General features: G+C 32.7%; 1 protein-coding gene across 2 annotated transcripts in view; it reads left to right on the forward strand.

Annotated features, from left to right (window-relative positions):
• ATAD2B (ATPase family AAA domain containing 2B) overlaps positions 1 to 23,391 on the forward strand; it is a 141,465-nt gene that overhangs the window by 65,585 nt on the left and 52,489 nt on the right. For both annotated transcript variants that reach the window (XM_081264119.1, XM_081264118.1), the window contains exons 14-18: positions 1,607 to 1,766; positions 5,542 to 5,632; positions 10,692 to 11,003; positions 13,514 to 13,649; positions 22,068 to 22,254. In XM_081264119.1, the coding sequence (XP_081120245.1) occupies positions 1,607 to 1,766; positions 5,542 to 5,632; positions 10,692 to 11,003; positions 13,514 to 13,649; positions 22,068 to 22,254 (886 nt within the window). The remainder of the gene's footprint in view (positions 1 to 1,606; positions 1,767 to 5,541; positions 5,633 to 10,691; positions 11,004 to 13,513; positions 13,650 to 22,067; positions 22,255 to 23,391) is intronic.

Genomic DNA, 23,391 nt, shown 5'->3' on the forward strand with positions numbered 1-23,391 from the left:
TTATTTTAATTCATTGACTTTCATTATATCTACAGAGTTCTCTAACCATCACACAATCAATTTTTTTTAAGTTTTTTTGAGAGAGAGAGAGAATTTTTTGAAATATTTATTTATTTAGTTTTCGGCGGACACAACATCTTTGTTTTTTGTATGTGGTGCTGAGAATCGAACCCAGGCCGCACGCATGCCAGGCGAGCGCGCTACCGCTTGAGCCACATCCCCAGCCCTCACACAATTAATTTTATTGCCTTGGAAACTTGATACCCTTTAGCCATCACTCCCAGTCTTTCCATCATGCACTGAAGCTCTAAGAAACCATGTGTACTTTCTGTTACAGGGTTTGCCTGCTTTGGATAGTTCATGTAAATCGAACTTTACATTATGTGGCCTTTTATTTCTGTTTTTTCAGTTAGCATAGTATTTTCAAGGTTCATCCATGTTACATTGTCTATTGCGTTTTTCTTCTTCTTTTTAAAAAATTAGTACTGGGGGATTGAACCTAAGGCCCCATCCATGCCAGGAAAGCACTGTATCACTGAACTACATTTCCACCCCATTTTATTTTATTTTTTTGAGGCAAGATTTCCCTAAGTTGCCAGCTGGCCTCAAACTTGAGATCCTCCTGGAATTTATAGGTGTGTGCCACCATACTTGGCTTCATTTTTATTGAGTATTATTTTATAATTTTATAATAACTTTTTGAGTATTATTATTCCACTTTTTGCATGTATTTTATTTATTAGTCGATAGAAATTTAGCTTTTATTCACTTTTTGGCTAGTATGAATATGCTGATATGAACATTCATGTATAAATTTTTTGGGGGCATTGCTGGATCATATGGTAACTGTTTAATGGTGAGGTGGACTGCCAGACTCTTTTCCAAGAGGCACACCACTTTTCCTTTTCATCACGTGTTTGAGTGTTCTTCTTTCTCGATAGCCTTACGAACACTTGCTGCATCTGACTATAATAAGTCATCCTAGTGGGGTCAAAGAGCATCTTATTTGGTTTGATTTGCATATGCCTAGTATAATGATGTATCCTTTGTATATCATCTTTAGAGAAATGTTATTTCAATCTTTTGCCTGTTTTTAGGTTTGATTATTTGTCTTTTTATTGTTCAGTTGTAACAGATATTTCCAAATTTAGATCTTTATTAAAAATATTGTTTGCCAGTAGTTTCTTCTTTGGGTATTTTGTCTTTTAACTTTCTGGATCACATCCTTTGAATCAGAAAAGTGTTTAAATTTTTTGCTTTTTATTATCTATTTATTTATTTATGGTCTTGGAAATTGAACCCCGGCTCTTGTGCATGCTAAACACGAACGCTGCTACTGAACCACACTTCCAGTTTGGTTTTCAGTTTTGACCAAGTCCATTTTATCTTTTTTTTTTTTTTTTTTTACTGCTGTGATTTAAGTTTTTGTTATTGTATTTTCTGGGTGCTTTCAAGAATGATTTCTGTATTTCTTGTATTAATAGGCATTTGCAGTATGATTATTTTATTAACATTTAGGAGTGAAAAAAAAAGTGTAATCAGCAGTATTTACAGTTTTTTTCTGTCATTTAACATTTTTCAAATTTTGTCTGAAATTTTTTTGCAGCTCAATAGTGTCAACCCTCCTTGCTCTAATGGATGGATTAGATAATAGGGGCGAAATCGTTGTTATTGGTGCTACAAACAGACTTGATTCTATAGATCCTGCACTCAGGAGACCTGGTCGTTTTGATAGAGAATTCCTTTTCAACTTGCCTGATCAAAAAGTAAGAGTTTTTGTTTTTAGTATGTTAATATTTATATGTAACTCAATTATAAAGTAAGAGTGTGTGCGTGTGTGTGTATACATAAATATGTGCACACAGGAACACACGCCTACTCTGGTTGATATTTTATGAATTTTCATTGTTTAAATTTTATACTTATATCTTAGTTAAAAATTTATAAACCTTATGCTTCCATTGTTAAACAATGTATTTTTTTCCTATTAGCAATTATCATAAAGTTTATAATTTTTAGGAAGTAAGAGGAAAGTTTTTTTTTTTTTTTTTTTTTTTTTTACTATTTTTTAGTTGGTAATGGACCTTTAGTTTATTTATTTATATGTGGTGCTGAGAATTGAACCCAATGCCTCACACATGCTAGGCATGTACTCTACCACTTGGGCTGAGCCACAACCCCCGCCCAAGAGGAGAGTTCTTGATTATCTTATTGTAGATGCTTACTTACTCTTTTCTTTAGTTTTCCAGAATGTAGTAATTATCTTGCATGGTGATTTTGTGTCTCTAGTTAACCAAAATAGTTTTTATCTTATTAAGGACCCAGTATCCAAACTTTCATAGTAATAATCATATATTTAATTAAAAGCAGTATATGTTTTTCATTACAGTGAATTTTTTAAAAGAGTATGTATTATTGTATGGCTTTGATCTTAGCATTCTATGTGAACTGCCTGGTTTACATACATAGTTGTGAAAGGCTTTGTGATTAGAATTGTGAAGAACACTATAGCAAAATGAAGGCTCCCCTGTGTATAACAGTTAATACATCAATTTGACATCAGTTTGCATAGTTGATACTTGTTGACTCAGATTTATATTTGAGTCCAGGCATTAAGATAACTTTTCTTTGTCAGGACAGGAAACTTACATGTCATTTTTGTTGCCCAGGTACAACTTCTAGGAAAGTGCCCCAGTCATAGAAGGGAGTTTAGTTGTAGGAGACAAGGCAAAAGTGGTGGGTGTAGTCTATTTTGGCATGGAGAAAACATCTAACATTCTAAGCACAGAGTTTTGGCTGTACTAGTACAAAGGGAACATGTTTAGCTCTAAGAGATACAGACAGTGTCCCTACAGCCCAGGAAAGCTATTTCCTTGATTTCCCTTGTTTAAGAGTAAACAAGGGCCAGAGCAACGTTATCTGATAAAACTTTTTGTGATGATGGAAATGTATTATTTCCATTGGCCGTTGATGCACCATCTAGTATGATAGCTGCTACCCAAGTTACTATTGAGCACTAAAATGTGACTAATGTGACTAAAGAAGCTATGTTTATATTTTGTTAATGTTCGCTAATTTAAACTGAAAATTCCATTATGAGACCAATGACTTCCTATATTGTATAGATCTCAGACATAATTTTGCCCATTAGTTTTCCAGCACGTCAAGGAAACTATTCTTTTTATTTATTTATTTTTTGGGGTGCTGGATATTGAACCCAGGGTCTTGTTCATGCGAGACAAGCACTCTACTAACTGAGCTATATCCTCAGCTATATGTAAGACTGAAATCTAGCATCATTTTCTCAAGCTTGGGTCTTTGGAAAAGGCTGTTTCCCTTTTTCTCTTACATAGTATTTAAGGGCATGAGATTAGATGAGATTATCATGCCTTTTGTCAGTTAGGTAAAAGGAAGAATGAGGAGAGTGGGATATTTTGGAAGCCATTTGAGAAAAAGTTTATCAGTGGGGGCAGTGTGATTTACTGTGTCACATGATGCTAAATCAAATCAGAAAAGGACAGAAAATTGGTCATTGTGTTTAGCATTATATATAGATGGCCATTGATTGTCATGAGAGAAGTTTAGTAAGTGGTTGGTATAAAAGCTTGACTTCTATAGAGTTAGTTCAAGAAAGAACTGGAAGAAATTGGTGGCAGTTAATATAGATAAGTTTTTCAAAGAATTTTGTTAAAAAAGGAATCACAGAATTGAGCTGATGTTAGGGAAATGTCAATGAGAGAATGTCTTTTGTTGTTTTTAAGTTGAGAAATCCTCAGTAGAGAAGGAAGTTTTTATGATGAAAGTTAGAGATGACCTTACTAAGCAAGAGAGGATAGGACTTAGTGATCGATCAAGTGGCAAGAGTGACTTTAGACAAGAATGGTTAGTTGATCTCTGACAATAGAGGAATACAAGACTTTTTAGATACACAGTCTGATGGTGTGGGGAAAATATGGAAGTCTTTCCGATTGTTTCAGTATTCTCTGAGTTAGGAAGCAAGGTCATCAGCTGAACATGAAGCTCTGCCTTAAACTATGTGCCAGGACAATAGCATAATTAATAGCCTAGAGAAGGAAATATTAAGGGTAGTAATAAGAATCTATTTAAGTCTCTAATTTAAACTAACAGGAGTCAGTGACTCTTATTATGCTATGGTTTTGGCAATAGAAAATCGTGACTCTGGCCATTTCACCAAGTAAAAGTTCAACAAAATTAGGTTTTGGTTCTAGATTTTAATAATTTCATTAACTCTTCTTTACCATAAAATAGTAATATCTTCTATGTGCAACAGTGCTTCATTTCTTTTTTATTTTCCTTTGTTGTCGTAGCTGTCATCATCATTACATATGTATATGTATGTGTGTACTTGTGAATCCTAAAAAGTGAGGGGTTTGAATTTGCCTTAGGTGTCATTGTTGCTTAACAAAGCTCAGTGATTGTATGCCTTTCATTGAGTGCTGGGTATCCTTAATGTTACTACAGTGTCTTCTTTTAAGAGTCTACCCTTCTCAGAAATTTTATTAAGAAAAATAAGCTTAAAGTTAAGAGAAAAAAGTCATGTCAAAGGCAGGACTGTAGTCTTTCACTTCATAGATAAGAAGGTACTTTGTATTAGGGGAAGCCATATGATTTATTATTCTATATGCCTTGGAGATTAAAAAACATAATAAGAACCTCCACGTTTCTTCATTTAAATCATTTTTTTTTCTTTATGTCTTGATTTTAGTATAGTAAAAGAAATGTGAGTCTGATTGGGTTATATAAAGAGCATGTTACTTAAATGTTTTAGAGACCTGATAATAACTTTCTGGTCTTAGGTAATTAATTTTAGTATGTCAGACCTTCATTACTTATTTCATAAAATGAGGAGATAGGATAGATCTTTTTGAGGTATATTTAAGGTTACATTTTTTTGACACGTTTTTGATGCTCTAAGGGTCTAATAATAAGCAGTAGCTATGCTGCTAATGAAGTCTGTTTAGATTCTTAATATCATAGGGTTTATATGCTGTCATATGATATTTTTTTTGGACTTTGATTTTTTACTTTTTGTGGATCTAGTCAGGCAGATACTTCAAGGTGGAAGAAAATAAGTGTCATGTAGCTGGAACTCCTAACTTTGAACTTGCGATTGAATCTACAGCTATTAATTCTAGATTTGGTCCATTTTTTGAGCAAGATTTATCTTTATGATTTTGAAGTTGTTCGTCTTTTGGTTGTTGGACCCTAAATTCCATATCAAGTCAGTAAGATTGTCTTGATTATGATTTTTCATGTTTCAAGCAAGCACAGGTAGCAGTGTTGAGGGAATAAGATTGTTTTGGTTGCTGGACCCCAGATTCCTCATCGAGTCAGTAAATTTATCTTTTTTATGATTTGTTTTGTGTTTGAGGGAATAATGCCTCAGGTTGACATGGATGTTAAGGTGTTTAAATTGCTCTTAAAATAAAAAATCATTTTTTGGTGGTATGGCTAGTCAAAATTTGTTCCAGCTAGTATATTTGAGGGGTTGATGGTATTTATTCATCTTCTTCTTCTTAGGCAAGAAAACACATCTTACAGATCCATACCAGGGATTGGAATCCAAAATTGTCAGATGCTTTTTTAGGTGAACTAGCCGAAAAATGTGTTGGTGAGTGCTACTCTTTGAATTCTTTGATTGTCACTGTTTATTCTGTTCAGCCTCCTTTTCCCCTTATGTTTGAAATGTGAACAAGTATAGTTATATCTTTGGTTGTGCAATAAGATGGCTCTGGCTTCATACTTGAAAGTTACTTCATTTAAAGTTTCAACACTTCCAAGTTAGAATTTTAACTATCATTAGGTTTTGCTTAACAAAGCTCAGTGATAATATGCCTTTCATTGAGTGCTGGATATCCTTAATATTACTACAATGTTTCCATTTAGGAACTGACCCTTCTCAGAAATTTTATTAAGGAAAATAAGCTTAAAGTTAAGAGAAAAATGTCCATGTCAAAGGCAGGACTGCAGTCTTCCACTTCACAGATAACAGAAATGGGCTTATCTTTATTCCTATGGTCTAGAAACAAGTTGGGTGGGTTGGGTCTTCAAAGAAAACACTTAGTGGTATTTAGTAATATTTTCCCAAATATAAAACTTTCTTAATTAGTTTTAAATTCATCACAGAATGGAAGATCTCCCTACAGAGTGACTAAACACTACTATCCTAAAAGGATGGGGTGAGAGAGCATTTATATACACAGGAGATGGAATTCAGGGTTTTGGCTCTAATTAGGTCTGAAATAAAAAGAAATACAATGTTAAGGACTGGAATATACACACAGGAATTTTTGCTTCATTAATTTTCTCTCTTTTTTTTGGGTCTGTTTTTCCCTCATGCTCTCAAAATATAAATTGAAAAAAAAAATCTTTCTCCATGAACTTTTTAAGCATTATGAAGAAATCCCCCAAATAAGTTTTGGGAAAACTTTAAAGTTACCAAAACCAAAAAAGAACATCTTAATTAAAAAAAAATCATTGTAGTCCCCCATCAAATAATTAAAACTTAAGTAGAAAATTAGTCCATTCAGTTAGCTACATCCGAATTATCCTCTTCATCCACAGGGACCTCCATCTCCGAAGCAGCATCCCTCAGCTTTTGAACCACAAAGACCTCGACTTCTTCTGGTGAGGAGAAAACGTAAATCTCTCCAGCACTACTCCAGTTTAAGCTTTGCCTGGTATAAGAGAGCATGCGCCAAACCCATTTCATGTAAATTTGGCTTGACCTTTGCAAAGCCTTGTGCTGCTTAATGGGAGAGGGTGGTATTTGGTAAAAAATCCAGTCTTTCCCCTTTTTGAAATTTGTCCCTTTTTATTTATTATATTGTATCATAATTCAAATCAGACTGGGAAATATTTGTAGACTTTTCTGTGATTCTTATCACAGAATGATCCTTAACTGAAAAAAGCAGAAATCTTTAGATAATTTTGGACAATCCCTAAGAGATAGATATTCTAAAATTATTTTCTATTATCCAGTCTACCATCTGGAATATTAGAATATTATACCCTCTAGTTTAACTCTTTATCCCAAATATTAGAATCCTAGTTTCCCTTTGCATTTCCGTAGGTCAATACTTCTCACCTTTTCAAGTGATTTATTGTAGCTTTTAGTTTCTTAAGTTTTAAAATTGTAATGAGAAAAATTTTTACTGGACTGGGTGGTAGTAAGTAAATACAGAATCTGCTTATATTGCCATTTTCTTTCAGGATAATGAAATAAAACTCCATTGTAATTACATGACTTTTGTTTTTGGATGTGACATTTATTCCATCTAAGAAACCAGTTCATATTTTAAAAAAAATCAATTGCACATCTTCAAATAGGAATGAAATAGTAATAAATTTAAAATCCATTATGAAATAAGTTTTTGTATCCCAAACATGTTTACCCATGTATTGGTTCAGTTCAGTGAAATTTATGCTTGACAAAAGAATATACAGTCTTGGTGAACAACTTTAAAAGTAGCTGACCTCTTAGAAATTATAGATTTGTTAACTTTTACCTTGAAATTAATTCCCTGGCAGTTGGAAGTTTTTGCATGCATAGTATGTATGATTTTTTTAAATACTAAAATATTTCTCAACATACACTGGTATGAAGAACATTCACACGATAGTAGGAGTTTATGATTAATGAAGAGTTTATCCCTAATTATATTTCTCTATTTTAATATTCAGTGACAGGGCTAAAATAATGAAAAAGTTTTAATGGACTGTCTATATACTTCAGTTTGTTTGATGTTGTACTTACAAAAACAACCTCATAAACTTCTGTTATGGCCTTGTTTTTAGTCTAACATCTTAACAGCTGTATTTTTAGTCTTTCAGAAACTTTTCTGTCTTAATAGAATCTACTATCCAGATATTTGTGTTCAGCATAGTATTGGAGATGTAGTATTAGAATTAGGATGGGTTTATTGTATAAAAACTTTTAACTCTTTGAAAGGTATAATGTCTTTTTGGTGTAACTGGAATGATTAGATCCTGAAATTTTGAATAACAGGACAGAAGGCCTAACTGAGACATGGAATCACCCTAAGTGTAATACATTTAGCTGTGGTTATTCTGCACTTTTTTTCTTTTTCTTTTCTTTCTTTCTTTCTTTTTTTTTTTTTTTTTTTTGTGGTGCTAGGGATTGAACCTAGGGCCTTGTGCATGCGAGGCAAGCACTCTGCCAACTGAGCTATATCTCCAGCCTGCTGCACCTTTAATTCTAGAGTCTACTTAAGGAAGTATATTAAGTCAGTAGTTATCAATTTTTTAATTTGTGTCAGAATAATTTTTAAAACTTTCTCAAAATACACATTTTAAAATTTCAAGCCCATAGAGATTCTATTTACTGTTTGTTGTGGGACTTGTGAATCTATATTTTTGTTTCAGTTTTATCATTCACTCTGATGAATATAGACCAGTAATTTTTTTTGAGGGGAGGGTGCTTATCCTGAGATTTATTATGCTTCTTAAAATACCACTTTATCTTTCTAATTATAAAACATTTTTATGTCTGAGACTTACTCATATCTAATGATTCATTTAGACTTAAAAATCTCTTCCATGTTGCTAAGAAGTTTATCCTTACTAATTTGGAGGAAGTCCATAACCTAGCTGCATTAGTAGGTTTTACATGAACTGTAGAAAGATGCTTTAATCAGGTGACTGAATCACCCCCAAAGGAGTTTCCAGTCTAGTCCCAGAAGCAATATGCCACCCTGGGCAGCACTACTTGGTTAGACCAGTAATTCTTAATCACAAGCAAAATGGGAAGGTCTTTCCTATCTTTTTTAGCCTGTTGGTTATAATAAATCCATGTGAAAATTTACTTCAGTGAATGGAATCTATTATTATTGCTAAGCTCTTTACCTGGAATAAATTAGGAAAAAGTAAACAATATATAGTTACGTATATACTTAACATGTTATTAATTATGGCAAACAAATGTTATGATAACATTTAACATTTACATAAAATGCCTTTTTGTGGCTGTTCAGTTTTTTTGTTTGGTTGGTTTTTGTTTTAATTCTTTTTTTTTTTTAAACCTTGGCACTTGAATAGGACAATGCAGTAATTTTCTAACTATGCATATACTTTTAAAGAAGAAAAAGATTTTTAATTGTTTATATTGTTTGAAGATGGTAGTTTTTTTCTTTCTTTACTCTGATATGGAGGATAGAACTCTCATGTTTTAATCATTCTTGAATTATTTTAATTGTAACTTTGAGCAGATGATTCATATTCATTTTGTTGAACATAACAAATGTGTATGTCAAAGGAAAATAATTTTTTCAGCTTTATTAATTGAGAAGTAGAAAATTAAAATGAGGCTAGTGTGGTAAATCCGATTATTCTGAAGACTTATTTGAGAGATAAATTGCTATCATTGTATAATATTGATGTTTAATGTGTTCATAGTTTTCTGAGTTGAATTCTCACAGGAAATATTTTTCCCCCTAACTCTGAATAAATTTTACTTTGTAATCACCATTTTTATTTCAGTATTTAAGTGCTCCATGAGGTATACCACTGTGAGGTATACTAAGGGGAACAAACCTGATAATATCCCTTGGGGCCAGTGTTCTATAAAATGTTTGAGTGGTTCCCCCTGCTGGCAGAACTGATAAAGGAGGCCAAGTGTAGTATGATATAAGATAATGTGGCTAGTTTGAATTTTACCTCCTTTTTGTGATGAAGACTTAACAGTTCATGTGTTTTTGTATGTATTTGTTGCTCAGATGAATGAAATGTTGTTTAACTGCATCATCCATTAAATATGGATAGTATATTATACTTCGTAATATATTATACTTTGTATTGATATAGCCTGTGACATTTGATTTCATTCATTTTAAACTAAATAGATATATAAAGAAAGTTAAAGCGGAAAATCAATTGAACTATTTTTTTTTTAAATTTTTAATATTTATTTTTTTTAGTTTTTGGCGGACACAACATCTTTGTTGGTATGTGGTGCTGAGGATTGAACCCGGGCCGCACGCATGCCAGGCGAGCGCGCTACCGCTTGAGCCACATCCCCAGCCCCTCAATTGAACTATTTTTTAACATTCTTATTCCATTTAATGCCCTTTGAGCTCATAGATTAATTATAATTTAAAATTATAATTTTTAGGTAATTGTTAACTCTAGTGAGTTACACTTAGGGTTGGCAATGCATTAGCTGTTTTTGAAGTTTCTGCTTCTGTACTACTTTGCACTACCATTTCATTTGTGTTTAGAGGCATATAGTATTAGAAAAAAATAATTTATAGGCAAGCTCAATGTCATGAGAACTAAACTAATGATTGACATTATTGATGAAAGATTGAAAATAAGTTTTAATTCTTTTAAAACCTTTCCTGAATAAAGTTGTACATTTTAATCAGTGTTTTTGATACTTAATACCTGGCTTGTTTTGTGTTAATACTTTTAGTTTATCCTTTTGTTAATTTAAAATATTCAAAAACATTTTTGTCTTGAGTATTTAGCCCTCAGTTCAACAGTTTTGTTAGGTGACATTAAATGGTCAGTGTTTATTTTTCCAATAAAATTATATATAATTACTGATTTAGTATTTTTATTACTTTACATAAAGGTGTATATATTTACAAAATATATATGGGAACTTGAAAGAATAAACTTACCCTTGTTATCCTTCTTCTTTTGTGCATTAGGCTACTGTGGAGCTGATATCAAGGCCCTGTGCACTGAAGCTGCCCTCATTGCTCTTCGGAGGCGATATCCGCAGATATATGCTAGCAGTCATAAACTGCAGCTGGATGTTTCCTCAATAGTGCTCAGTGCCCAAGATTTTTACCATGCAATGCAGAATATAGTGCCTGCTTCCCAACGTGCTGTGATGTCTTCAGGACATGCACTATCACCTATTATAAGGCCACTGCTGGAAAGGAGCTTCAACAACATTCTAACAGTCTTGCAAAAAGTGTTTCCTCATGCTGAAATTAGCCAGAGTGACAGGAAAGAAGGTACTTTAAATAACTTTTTCATATTATTTAAATGAAATGAATATAGATGTAGTTTCTTCACAAGTGTGTGTAACTCTTTTATATTTGCCATGAACATATAAAATACATCTCCTTCACTGACCACTGTATATTCTAGGCCTGGCATATTGCCCAGTATATAGTATATTGCTTGGTGAATATTTAAAATGAATGAATGAATGTTCATTCTTGGATTATTCTAACCATTATAATGTAGGAGTGTTACTATCTTTAGAAAGTTGATTTTAATATTAGTAGCTTACATTTGTTATTATAAAGCACTTAAATAAATAATCATTAATTAATTCTCATCACAGTCCTATGGGTTAGCTACTCTAATTATATAGAGGTGAAGACTGGGAGACTTTGGATAGTCATTTGGTTTACCAAGTAAATTCTGGGGGCAAGCTCAAACCCAGGAAGCCCAATTCCACAAACTATGTTCTTGCCTTCATCACCATTATGCCCCTGTGAATTCAATTCATCAAATGTAATTTGTTGGTAGGGCACTCTGCTGTATGCTTTGCTGATTGGAAAAATTAGAACCTGGTTGTAGAGGGTCTTGAATTTGATTAAGCCTCAGATTATACTTTGGACACAAGATAAAAAGAGAAACTGCCTTAAAAAATCAATCATTTGAAAGAGAAAATTAGAAATTTAGGTTGGCATGTTAATCAAAGTAAGGTCTGTGAACTTTGAAGGAAAAGTAATGTCTTTTGGTTATCTTGATGCCCCTGGTTTGTGGAACCTTGTTTGGGATGTAGTTTGCACCAAATAGAAAATTCTATAGAGAATTATACTAACATTTGAAAATATTATATAGTAAAAGTCATGAATATGGTTCAATTAATTGTTCAGGAACTTAAATTTTTTTAGAGATAGACTTGTATGAAATACCCATAAAGTACTTAATTTCTTAAATTTGATAGATAGAAGGGAAAAAATATTTTAGTAAATATCTATGAGCCAGGCACGAAGCCACGATTTGTATATTTTTTATTTCTGTTTTTCATAACTAGGAATGTGTATCTTTTTTCAATTTTTAAAAAACTTATGTCACTTTTAGAAAGATCAAAAAATCTCACTTTCTCTTCTAAGAGAATATCTCCATTTGAAAATGATCATTTTATGGAATATACTCTGCCTATAATTTTTTTCATAAGAATAAAATACGCTTTTGTTTCAATTAATGGAACTAATAGCATGTACCAGTAGAGAAGAGCAACCAAATTTTATTTAATTAATGGCAATTAATTTTTAGTCTTTTAGATGTATTCTGGTTTGTTTTGGTCTTTAATATTTTTTCGTAGACAAATATCCATTCCTTTTGAATGAAATTATCACTCAAAAAGTACTCAGTTAATTTTCAGATTAATTAAAACCTATGAGATCTCTGTCTGCACAATTCTGTATCTCATTTTATAAAGCATTCCTCTATTTTTTCCTTTATTTTGGAAGGCTATGATTTTTGTCAGTCTTTATTTTATTTTTGAGATGGGGACTTACTATGTTACTTATGCCATCTTTGAGCTCCTGAGCTTAAGCACTCCACTGGCATTAGCTGGGATTATAGGTGTGCATCTACAGCACTTAGAGTTGATTTCTGTCAATCTTAGTTCTCCCCTGTATCTACATACATTGCATTTTTCTCTGTTGAACAATTTGGCACTTTTTTCTTAAAAAAATATCTTTTTAGTTATACATGGACACAATATTTTGTTTATTTATTTTTATGTGGCTGAGGATCAAACCCAGGGTCTCACACATTCGAGGCGAGGAGGCGAGAGATCTACTGCTGAGCCACAACTCCAGCCCTCAAATTGGCACTTTTGATGGCATGTGTGAAATATAAATGTTAATCTTTCAGGTTGTAGTCCAGGAAAAGTTTTTTAAGTATTGCATTCTCAGAGGAATTTTAGTTCCAATTGGTCCACTGAGCAGTAGCCTAAGGCCCATAGACAGACTAATGCTAATGGAATGAGTACATTTTTAAGATGGGCTGAATTCCTGACTCCACCTTAATTAGGCCATGTTTTCCTTGAAAAGTTGTATGCCCTTTAAAAAATAAGGGTTAATTTTTTCTTTGTTGTTACTTTTGTAAGTACTGTCCTTGACTCATCTACCCTATTAACTGAACCCAGATATAAAGCAGAATGATTTAGGTCCAGTTAACTCAGTTTTCCTTAGTAGGTGAGACGTGATGAGAGTGCTGCTTCTTTTCCAGATGTATTTTCGTAAGCCACATTTCCCAAATTATATCTCACAATACTTAAGTGGATAGTTTATAAAGTGAAAGAATTATATGTAATCCCATTATAAAGTATTCAAAATATTATAGTTTGTCAGTTTGCTGATCAATCTGTATTATTTGATAGATAACTTGTTAGTTAAGGTCACTTAATTTTTAACTCAATTTTCCTTATCTGGGTAGAGAACTAAAATTAAATCTTCATAAGCCTCATAATTCTTGTGCTTTTTTTTTTTAAACACAGATATAGAAAATCTAATTTTAGATGATAGTGAAGATGAGAATGCTTTATCAATTTTTGAGACTAGTTGTCACTCAGGATCACCAAAGAAACAGTCATCAACTGCTGCTATACATAAACCCTTCCTTCATTTTACAATGTGAGTAATTCATATCAAATTTCCTTCAATCTAGAATGATTTTTTTTTTTTGCTACTTTACTCTTAGAATTACATTAATTTTTACATCTTATAATTCTAGGGCTTTGTTTTTCTCTTGTTTGGACATAATTCTGGAAAACTTTTACTGTGTATGTTTTTTTTTGTGTGTGTGGTAATAATTAAGTTTTTGGTCAAATACTTAAAGTTGTTTTTTCTCAAGCAGAGTCTTATCTGTTATTTTGCCCTCCCTCCTTTTTTTAAACAAAATGATTGTGTGTGTGTGTGTGTGTGTGTGTGTGTGTGTGTGTGTAGAATGGGGAAGGATTACCCTTTGGAAATCAACTCCTGGGCCCCAAATGTTATTGTTTTCAGTTTGAACTAAAATGGTCAGAAATGAATTATTAACCTCATTCTAGAGCACTTTTGATAAGTTTCAGATGATAATTTATGAACTCCAAGGCTACTAAAGAGATTTTGAATTCGAAATTGCTCAGTAATTAAAAAACTTTTTGATTCTTTAAAATGTTATTGTTTTACACTTTTGTAATTTAGATTTTATGGCTTTTCTATTTACTTTTAGCTTTGAATTATGTTAAAGTAGCTTTTGCCATTTACTGTAATGGATAAACACTTTTAGTACAAATGTAATTTTAAATTAAGAGACCAAAAAGTTTTCAAATACTAATAGCATCATTACTTGCATTTACATAATTAACACCATAGTTGAAGAACCATAAACCTCCAGTCAGGTAGGTCTAATAGCACTTGTATTTGAAGAGGCTTGATTGTGTGTACTTCTAAGTAATTTTTTCTGTAGAGGTATTTTGAACAAATTCAAGTCTTCAACTTGAGTCAAAGTTTCCCCAAGTAGATTTTGGTGAAATGTTTTCGATTATTTGCATTGATGACTCTTTCTTTTTTCTGATGTTTTAAAAATGGATCTAAATTATTTTCATCTATTCTTTTTTCTTGATTTGACTTATTTATTTATTTGTTTGTTCGTTTGTTTATTTATTTATTTATTTATTTATTTATTTATTTATTTATTTATTTATGAGATATGAACCCAGGAGTACTTTACCTCTGAGCTATATCCTCTGTCTTTTTTTCCCCCTCCCTTGACAGTCTTGGTAAGTTGCTGAGGGTCTCAGTAAGTTGCTGGGGCTGGCCTCCAGCTATCCTTCTGCCTCAACTTCACAAATTGCTGGGTTATTCAGCTCTTGATATGTTCGTTAACAGCATGTTGTGTTAGATTTTTCTTGTTTTCTAAGTTCTTTCTTTTATGTTCTTAGGGAAGTTTTCTTGGACTCTTCTAACATTTTATAGATCAATTTTATTAATTACAGGCCAGTTAAATACTTTTTAAATTTTTAAAACATAGTTAGCCTGTTTGTGTGTGTATTGTTTTGGCAGTCTTAGTTGTTTGGATTGGAATTATGTAATAGCAGGAGCTAAGGAACTATTAGAAGCCTTATATTTGCTCTTTTGTCAATAAAGAAATATAGAAACAGTTTTTGATGTTAGAAAGCTTCATTTCCAGTTTTGTGTTTGACGTTTTATTGAGAACATTCTCTTCACTGATTTGATGTGTGTCACTAATATAACTCTTTAGCTTAGCTTTTCTGAAAGAATTGGTTTATTTTCTTTTATATAAGCTTTTCTAGTTTTTAAAAACTTTTCTTTATATTATCTAGATATTATAGAACAAGCTTTTTTCTTAGATATTTCAATATTCTAGAACAAGCTTTTTTCTTAGATATTTCATGTAAGTTAATATTTATTAACTTATGTCTCTGTTCACCCACTCTTTCTTCCAACTTTTGTTTACTGTAGTAGGTGTTGAAAACACAAGCATGAATAAGATATAGTTCTTACTCTATAGAAGTTCTTGTTATTGGGGTTGCAAAGATTGCAATGTTACTAAAATTCTATGAGAGCAAAACTAATTATGTTGGAAAGTCCAGGAAAGCTTCACAGGCAACAGCGACATTTGCTCTCCTTTAAGTATAAAAGGATGAGAGTTAGCATCTGAGTGCTTATTACAGACTGGACATGTGCGTTTGTGATATCATTTTATAGAAGAGGAAACTGAAGCAGAAATAAGTTAGTTGTTCAGGATTGTGCTAACAAATTCAGAGCCAAACTGTGCTATTTGTTTCCTGGGATCATGTTCTTTCCAAATTGGTTTCCACATTTTACAAATAGATATGGAATTGTATTGCTTCCTTGGGTAAATTGGGTATGCTTTTTCACACTCTCCAAGAAGCATGCTCTTTTGAATAAAAACCACACAAAGGGTAGCTACACACAAAGGCCACAAATAGAGATGTTTTGTTGTTGTTGTTTGGTTGGTTTGGTTTTCTGTTTGAGCAACATGTGTTAGCATGCCAGATCAGTGTAGAAAAAGGTAATGGCAAGAAGACCTTAGTGTTGCTGTTGCTCTCCAGCCATACCAGCCTGGGTATTACTGGCGGGTTTCTCAAAGTAGTGTCCTAAATCAATGTTGAAACCTCTTTAAAAGATTTAAGATACAGTAGAAGTCAAGATAATTAAGGTCTCTCAATCTGGTAGAGAGGCCCTATGATAGAAAGTAAGTTTTCTTTGCTTTTTTGTATTACCAAAAGGGGATTAAAAACAGAGCTTTCTTAAGGTTTTTAAAATGAAAATAGCTTTGTTTTTTTTGATTAGAAAGATGATATACTCTGTAGAAAATTCAAGTAATAAAGAAGAGCATAAAGAAGAAAGTAAAAATTAAAGTCCCAGCAGCTGAATGTAATATTTTTTCAAGTTTTGGTGACCACCCCTCCATGTTCTCTATTTATAAATAGACCTACATATGATTTTATGCAGACTATATCCTCCTATAAGGTGTTAATGTAATTTGCTTTTTTATCCACTATGCTGGGAATGTTATTTCATGTTCGTATGTTTAATGTAATACTCTAAAGGTAACTATGTAGTTTTAATTTTTGGATGTTCCAAAATTTATAGAATTAATAAAATTTGAAGTTTTTCATTTTCCTCTTTTATAAATAGTGTAACAATAGACGTCTTTTTGAGTATACTCCTTTACATCATTGTTTGATTCAATACTGAAGGTAAAGTTTAAGAATCGTGATCACTGTGTCAAAGGATATATATATTTAAAACCTTGATACAGATTGCTAAGTTGCTTTCTACAAAGATTTTACCAATTTACCCTTTTACCACTAATGTTTGAGAGAGTGGTAAATGTAATCTAATGTAAAAAGACTTTTGTCAATTTTGAGCATTGTTTGTCCTATTTTTTTTGGGTAGTGCTTCGGATTAAACCCAGGGCCTCATATGTGCTAGGCAAGCAGTCTATCCTCTCCTCTGTTTGTCTTTTTAAGTCTTAATTAACCAGATAGTTGAAAATAATATTTTTTTGTTCATTCATTTCTTCTTTCATGTATTCATTCATTCATTTAAATATTCTGTATTAGTGCCCATTATATGCCAGATATATTCTAGGTACTTGGGATTTGTCACTGAACAAAATGGATAAGACCCCAACCCTTGTTTTACATTTTAAGTAGAGGAGACAGGCAATAAAATAATAAATGTTATATAGATGAAATGCTAGAAGATAAGTACAATGAAAAAAAATGCTGAGAATCATAAGAATTTAGCAAATCCTTGGGAGTAGGGTAAGATATAGAATATTTTTGAACATACATTTTGACATATTTTGACTTGTCAAATACAACTTCAGAAAAGGTGTGCTTTTACATCCCCTGTCCCCTGCAGTAGATGTGAGAATACCGATTTTTCCATCCTTTCAGTAATAATTAGTATTTGTTAATTTTTAATTTATCAATGTATCAGATAAAAAGATTTTTATTGTTTTTATTTATATTTTCTTAAATTTTTTCATCTGTGTATTAATGACTCCCATATGATTTTTGAAGCCTAGGTCACTCTTGAGTTTCAGACCCTGTTTAGCTCCCTATATCTCCTTCATTGTACCATTGGTCTTTCTGCATATTACTGTACTGTATCTCTGATTCTTTTCCTCTGAGGCCTATAGCATCCATTGAGTTGTTCCAGCTAGATTTTGATAGTATCCTTCACTTTCTTCTTCCTTTCTCTATCTGGTTAATGATGAAGTCCTCTTTGTCTTACCAAATAAGCCTCAGGTCAGGCTATTCCTTCTCACATATTCTGATGTTATTCTTATTTAGACTATCATTAAATTCTCATACCTGGGTTACTATAGCAGACCTTTTACTGATCATCGCTCCTCTCATTTGCCTTCTTTCAAAACTGTTTTCCATCCTGATATATTGGCTTAGAGTTATCTTCTCAAAAAATACATAGTTGTCCTTTGGTATCTTTGGGACCTTGGTTTCTGAGCCCCCTTCAGATACTTTAATTTGCCAGTGGTAAAGTCTACTGGGAAAAGGGGTGGTATTTGCAGAAAACCTAATGTTTGAGAGAGTGGTAAATGCAATCAAATGTATCCTCCTATGTGTGTTAAATCATTTCTAGATTACTTATAATTCCTAATGTATTTATAAATACTATGTAAATACTTATTATACTGTACTGTTTAGGGAATAATGACAAGAAAAAAGTATATACATTTTAAGTACAGGTGCAACTTTCCCCCTCATATTTAGTTAAATCTATGTATATGGAATCCATGGATACAGAGGGCCAACTGTCTGACGACTCCTTAAAGTATGTATGTTAGTGCCTCATTGTTTTCAGTGCATGTTCCAGACTTTTAAAATGGCTGACAAAATCCATCATAGCCTCTCACCATTTGTCTCTCCTTCCCTTTCTTCTCTCCAACTCTAGTCCTTTACTTCTATGTTGCTTCAATATGTGAGAAGAAACTTGCTGTGTGAAGTACATCCGTTACCACAAAGGCCCACACTCATTTTAGCTTCTTCTTTTTTTTTTTCCCACATCCTGTTTTTCTTTTTTGTAACCCACCCCTTCTGTCTCAGATCTGTTCAATTTCTGGTTTAGTAAAGCTTTTCCAGGAAAGCCTTTTGTGTGTCTCTAGACAGGGTCTCCCATAGTACTGTGTACTTAAATATTACCACTTATTCATCACATTGAATTATGGTAATTTGTATGCTAAGTACCATTAAGTTACAAACTCAATACTAACAGCGATATTGTTGGATGCCTAGGATCAGGACATTTAGCATAGTAGCCTTTCTACAATTGTTAAATGAATAAACATTAAAAAAATTACCTCTTTCTGTTTCCCTTTGCAGGCATCTATATCTTTTGCCCATAGAGGTTGTTGGGGCTTTTTTTTTGTTCTTGTTTTTTAAACTATGTACATACAGTCTTTATTCATTAAGAATAATTCCTGTTTATGGTAAATTCTTTGTCCTATTTGGTTGCTTGCCATATGGTTCAGATTATGTATTTTGAGTTACAAAAGTGTTTTTAGATTTCTGTGAATTAAAAATATATTAAGGCTGGGCATGTGGCTCAGTGGTAGAGCACTTGTCTAGCACACATGAGACCCTGGGTTTGAGCTCCAGCACTCTCATATATACATACACATACACACACACACACACACACACACACACACACACACACAGATGAGTCTTTTTTTAAAAAAATATTTTTTTTAGTTGTAGATGTAGTTTATTTTTATGTGGTGCTGAGGATCGAACCCAGTGCCTCACATGTGCTAGGCAGGCACTCTACCACCTAAGCTACAGCCCCAGCTCCTGAGTCTTCTGTTTTTCTTACTTTGTTTTTGGTTTAGAATTCATTTTGTCAGTGCTTTGAAATGAGGATCTGAATCCTCTTTTTTTTTTAAATGTTTATTTTATGATCCATCCTTATTGCATTTTTTTCTTTTATAAAATTAAAATTCTTTCAATTACTTTGACTTGTTTCCTGGTCTGCTTATTATGGTTCATTGTTCTCTTTCTTTTCATTGGTGTATCCTATTTTCTATTAATTGTTATTCTATGTTTCAATATAAGTAGCCTGGGCTACTTATGATCCTGAATGAGAATATGGTCTCCTTTTACTTCTTTCTTCTCCTTTCTTTCCCTCCCCACCACTGCTTCTCATTCTCTTTCTTCTGCAGTTCTGGGATTCACACTTTATCCTGAATAAAAATTTTAATTCTGCCACCAATTTGTTCAGTCTTATAATTAACCTCTCTGAGCTTTAGTTTCCTCATCTGTTTAATAAAATGAAGCTGTATTTCATAAATTGTTAAGAATATAGAGCAAGAAATCCATATAACATGCTTGTTACTAATACATGTTTGAGTGCTGTAAAATCATTAGCATACTTTTCCAAAATTTTTTTTTGATGATCTTAGTTGATTGTTTTTTCAGATAAAATTCTTTAGGGATTTGATTTGAAATTGTTGTTTAAAATAAAATATAAATGATGAGGAAGACTTTGTATATTTAGTCTTTGTGTTCAGGTTGTTTGTAATTCCTGATGTAATTAATGTTTTTTTCTCGTTTTTAAAGTGCATAATCTTATTCTTTAAAATTCTTTAAGATTATGGTATCAGGGTTTTCTTAACCTTTTTTTTTTTTTCTCTTTCACTATACTAGGCAAGTGTTCTACCATTGAACCATGTGTCCAGCTCCCTACTTCTTTTTATTCCCTTTTCATTTTGCTTTATTCTTATTGTATTACCTTAGAATTTCCAGTGCTAACTACAGTGACTAAATGTGCTTCATTTGTTACTTTAATCATTTTGTAGAATCTTCAAACTACAAATTAAGTTTGATTTAATATATTTTCTTTCTCTAGTGTATGGCTTTATATGTCATATATTAGAATAAGAACAGTTAGTTTATATTGTGACATAAACAAAATTTGCCATAGCTGCAAAAGCCTTCTTTTCTGTTATTAAAATTATGATGGTTTAAGACTACTCTTGACACTCTAACAAAGTACTTTAGACTGTGCAATTTATAAATAGCATAAATTTATTGTTAACACTTATGGAGGCAGAGAAACCCAAGATTAAGGCAGCATTATGTTCAGTGTCTGGTAAAGGCTCAGTCTCTGCTTCTAAGACAGCATCTTGAATGCTTTTTCTCCATGGTGGAAAGGACCAAACAGACAAGCTAGTTCTCTTGAGCCCTTTTATAAGGCTCTGTCCTCGTGATGTAATCACATTATAAAGCTCTACCTCTGAATACTTATCACTTATGATTAAGTTTCAATGTTAAATTCATGGAGGGCACATTCATACCATAGAATTGGGAAAATAATGCATAGAATAAAATTTACTATTTTAGCTGATTTTAAAAAGTCTTATATTTGGGATAATTTGCAGATCTCCCCACTTGTTTGAGAATTGAAATTCTTAACATTTGACCTTGGATAATTAATAACTAAATGACATAGTCTTTTCCACTCTTTACATTAATACACACAGTATGACAGGATGAAAACCAAGGTACCTTTTCTTTCCTGTAGAATGGATTTTATTTATTTATCTATCTATTTATTTATTTGTTCTACTTAGATGTACATAACAGCAGAATGCATTTTAATTCATCATACATAAATGGAGAGCAGCATTTCAATTCTCTGGTTGTACATGATATAGAGACACACCATTCGTGTAAATATACATGTACTTAGGGTAATGATGTCCATCTCATTCCACTGTCTTCCTGTCTTCATAACCCCTCTCTGCCCTCCCCTTTGCCCAATCCAAAGCTCCTCCATTTTTTCCATGTCCCCCGCCCCCATCATAGATCAGCATCCACTAATCAGAGAAAACATTGGGCCTTTAGTTTTTTGGGATTGGTTTACTTCGCTTAGCATAATATTCTCCAACTCCATCCATTTACCTGCAAATGCCATAGTTTTATTCTCTCTTAATGCTGAGTAATATTCCATTGTGTATATATACCACAGTTTCTTTATCCATTCATTTATTGAAGGGCATCGAGCTTGGTTCCACAATTTAGCTATTGTGAATTCAGCTGCTATAAACATTGGTATGGCTATGTCACTATAGTATACTGATTTTAAGTCCTTTGGATATAGACCTAGGAATGGGATAGCTGGGTCAGATGGTGGTTCCATTCCAAGTTTTCTGAGAAATCTCTACACTGCTTTCCAAAGTGGTTGCACTAATTTGCAGTCCCACCAGCAATGTACCTTTTTCTCCACATCATCTCCAACACTAATTATTGCTTGTATTCTTGATAACTGCCATAGAATGGATTTTATTCTTTAACATCTTAGTTATTAATTGTCAAAAATAGTCAACATTTTAGAATCGGAATTAATGAAAAATATCATTATACTAAAAAAGATAATAAAGTTTTCTTAATTTATAGTTTAATTCTTTTAATGTATTTTCCTATTGTTCTCACATTGATCTTCAGAATGTATAGTTTTGAAATAACTATTATGTTTTTACGTGTATTACAGGTCACCATACCATCAGCCAACCTCTTACAGACCACGATTATTGCTATCTGGAGAAAGAGGCTCAGGTCAAACTTCTCACCTTGCTCCAGCACTTTTGCATACTCTAGAAAGATTCTCTGTGCATAGACTAGATCTCCCAGCACTTTATTCAGTCAGTGCCAAAACACCCGAAGAATCATGTGCACAGGTATGTTCGTGCCATCTAAATACATTGCTTATGTATCTTGTTGGAATGTAGACATGGTGTATAGTGTTTCTAGATAAGTTTCTTTCTTTTCTTTTTCTTTTTCTTTTTTAAGGATAATGACATAAACATAAACTTTTTTTGGTTATTCTTTATTATTCTTTTTTTTGGAGGGGTACTGGGATGAATCCAGGAGTGCTTTACTACTGAGCTGCATCCCGAGTCCTTTTTGTTTTTATTTTATTTTTTGGATAGTAGGGATTTAACCCTGGGGTGGTTTACCACTGAGTCATATTCCTGGCCCTTTTTATTTTTTATTTTGAGACAGGGTCTTGCTAAGTTGCTTAGGGCCTCACTCAGTTGCTGACGCTTGCCTCAAATTTGAGATCCTGGTGCCTCAACCACCCAACTCACTGAGATCACAGGTGTGTGTCGTTGTGCCTGGCCTTTTTAATTTTTTTATCTTCAGATAGAGTCTCACTAAATTGCTGAGGTTATCCTTAAACTTGTGATCCTACAGTCTAAGGAGCTGCGGGATTATAGGCCTGTACCACCATGCCTGTCTATTCATTAACATTCGAATATTAATGTAGAGGATCCTTTTGATGTGTAATATTTTTTAAAAATTAGCTCATTGTTTTTCTATTGTCGCTTTCTTCCTTATTGAAATTTTAATATCTTGTTTCTGTATTTAAGCCTTATCGTAGAAAGGAAAATTATACTCAATTGGAGACATAAGGATTTAACATTAATATAAACTTGAGTTAGCAATTCAAAGATTATGGATATTGGTATCATTAGCTTAGTCTATTCAATATTTAATTTTCAACTCTTATGAAACTCTTATGGTTTATGAAGCAAGGTTCTAGTGTGGTTGTATTTCTTGAGGTTTTTATGTACAACCCTGAATATATTATAAGTGTATCATGCTGGTTCTAGGGGTGAAGGGGAATATTAAGTCTTTTGAGCCAAGGGACCATGTCTTAACTATTTCTATATCTCTGACATAGTGTCCAGCTCATAGTGAGTTCTTCTTCTACTATTTTTGATATGGGGTCTCTCTTGTTGCCCAGGCTGATTAAACTGCTGGGCTGAAATGATCCTTGTGACTTAGCGTTCCCAGTAGCTGGGAGTGTAGGC

This window comes from Spermophilus citellus (assembly GCF_964194105.1).
Source record: "Spermophilus citellus genome assembly, chromosome: 13".
Lineage (NCBI taxonomy): Eukaryota > Metazoa > Chordata > Mammalia > Rodentia > Sciuridae > Spermophilus > Spermophilus citellus.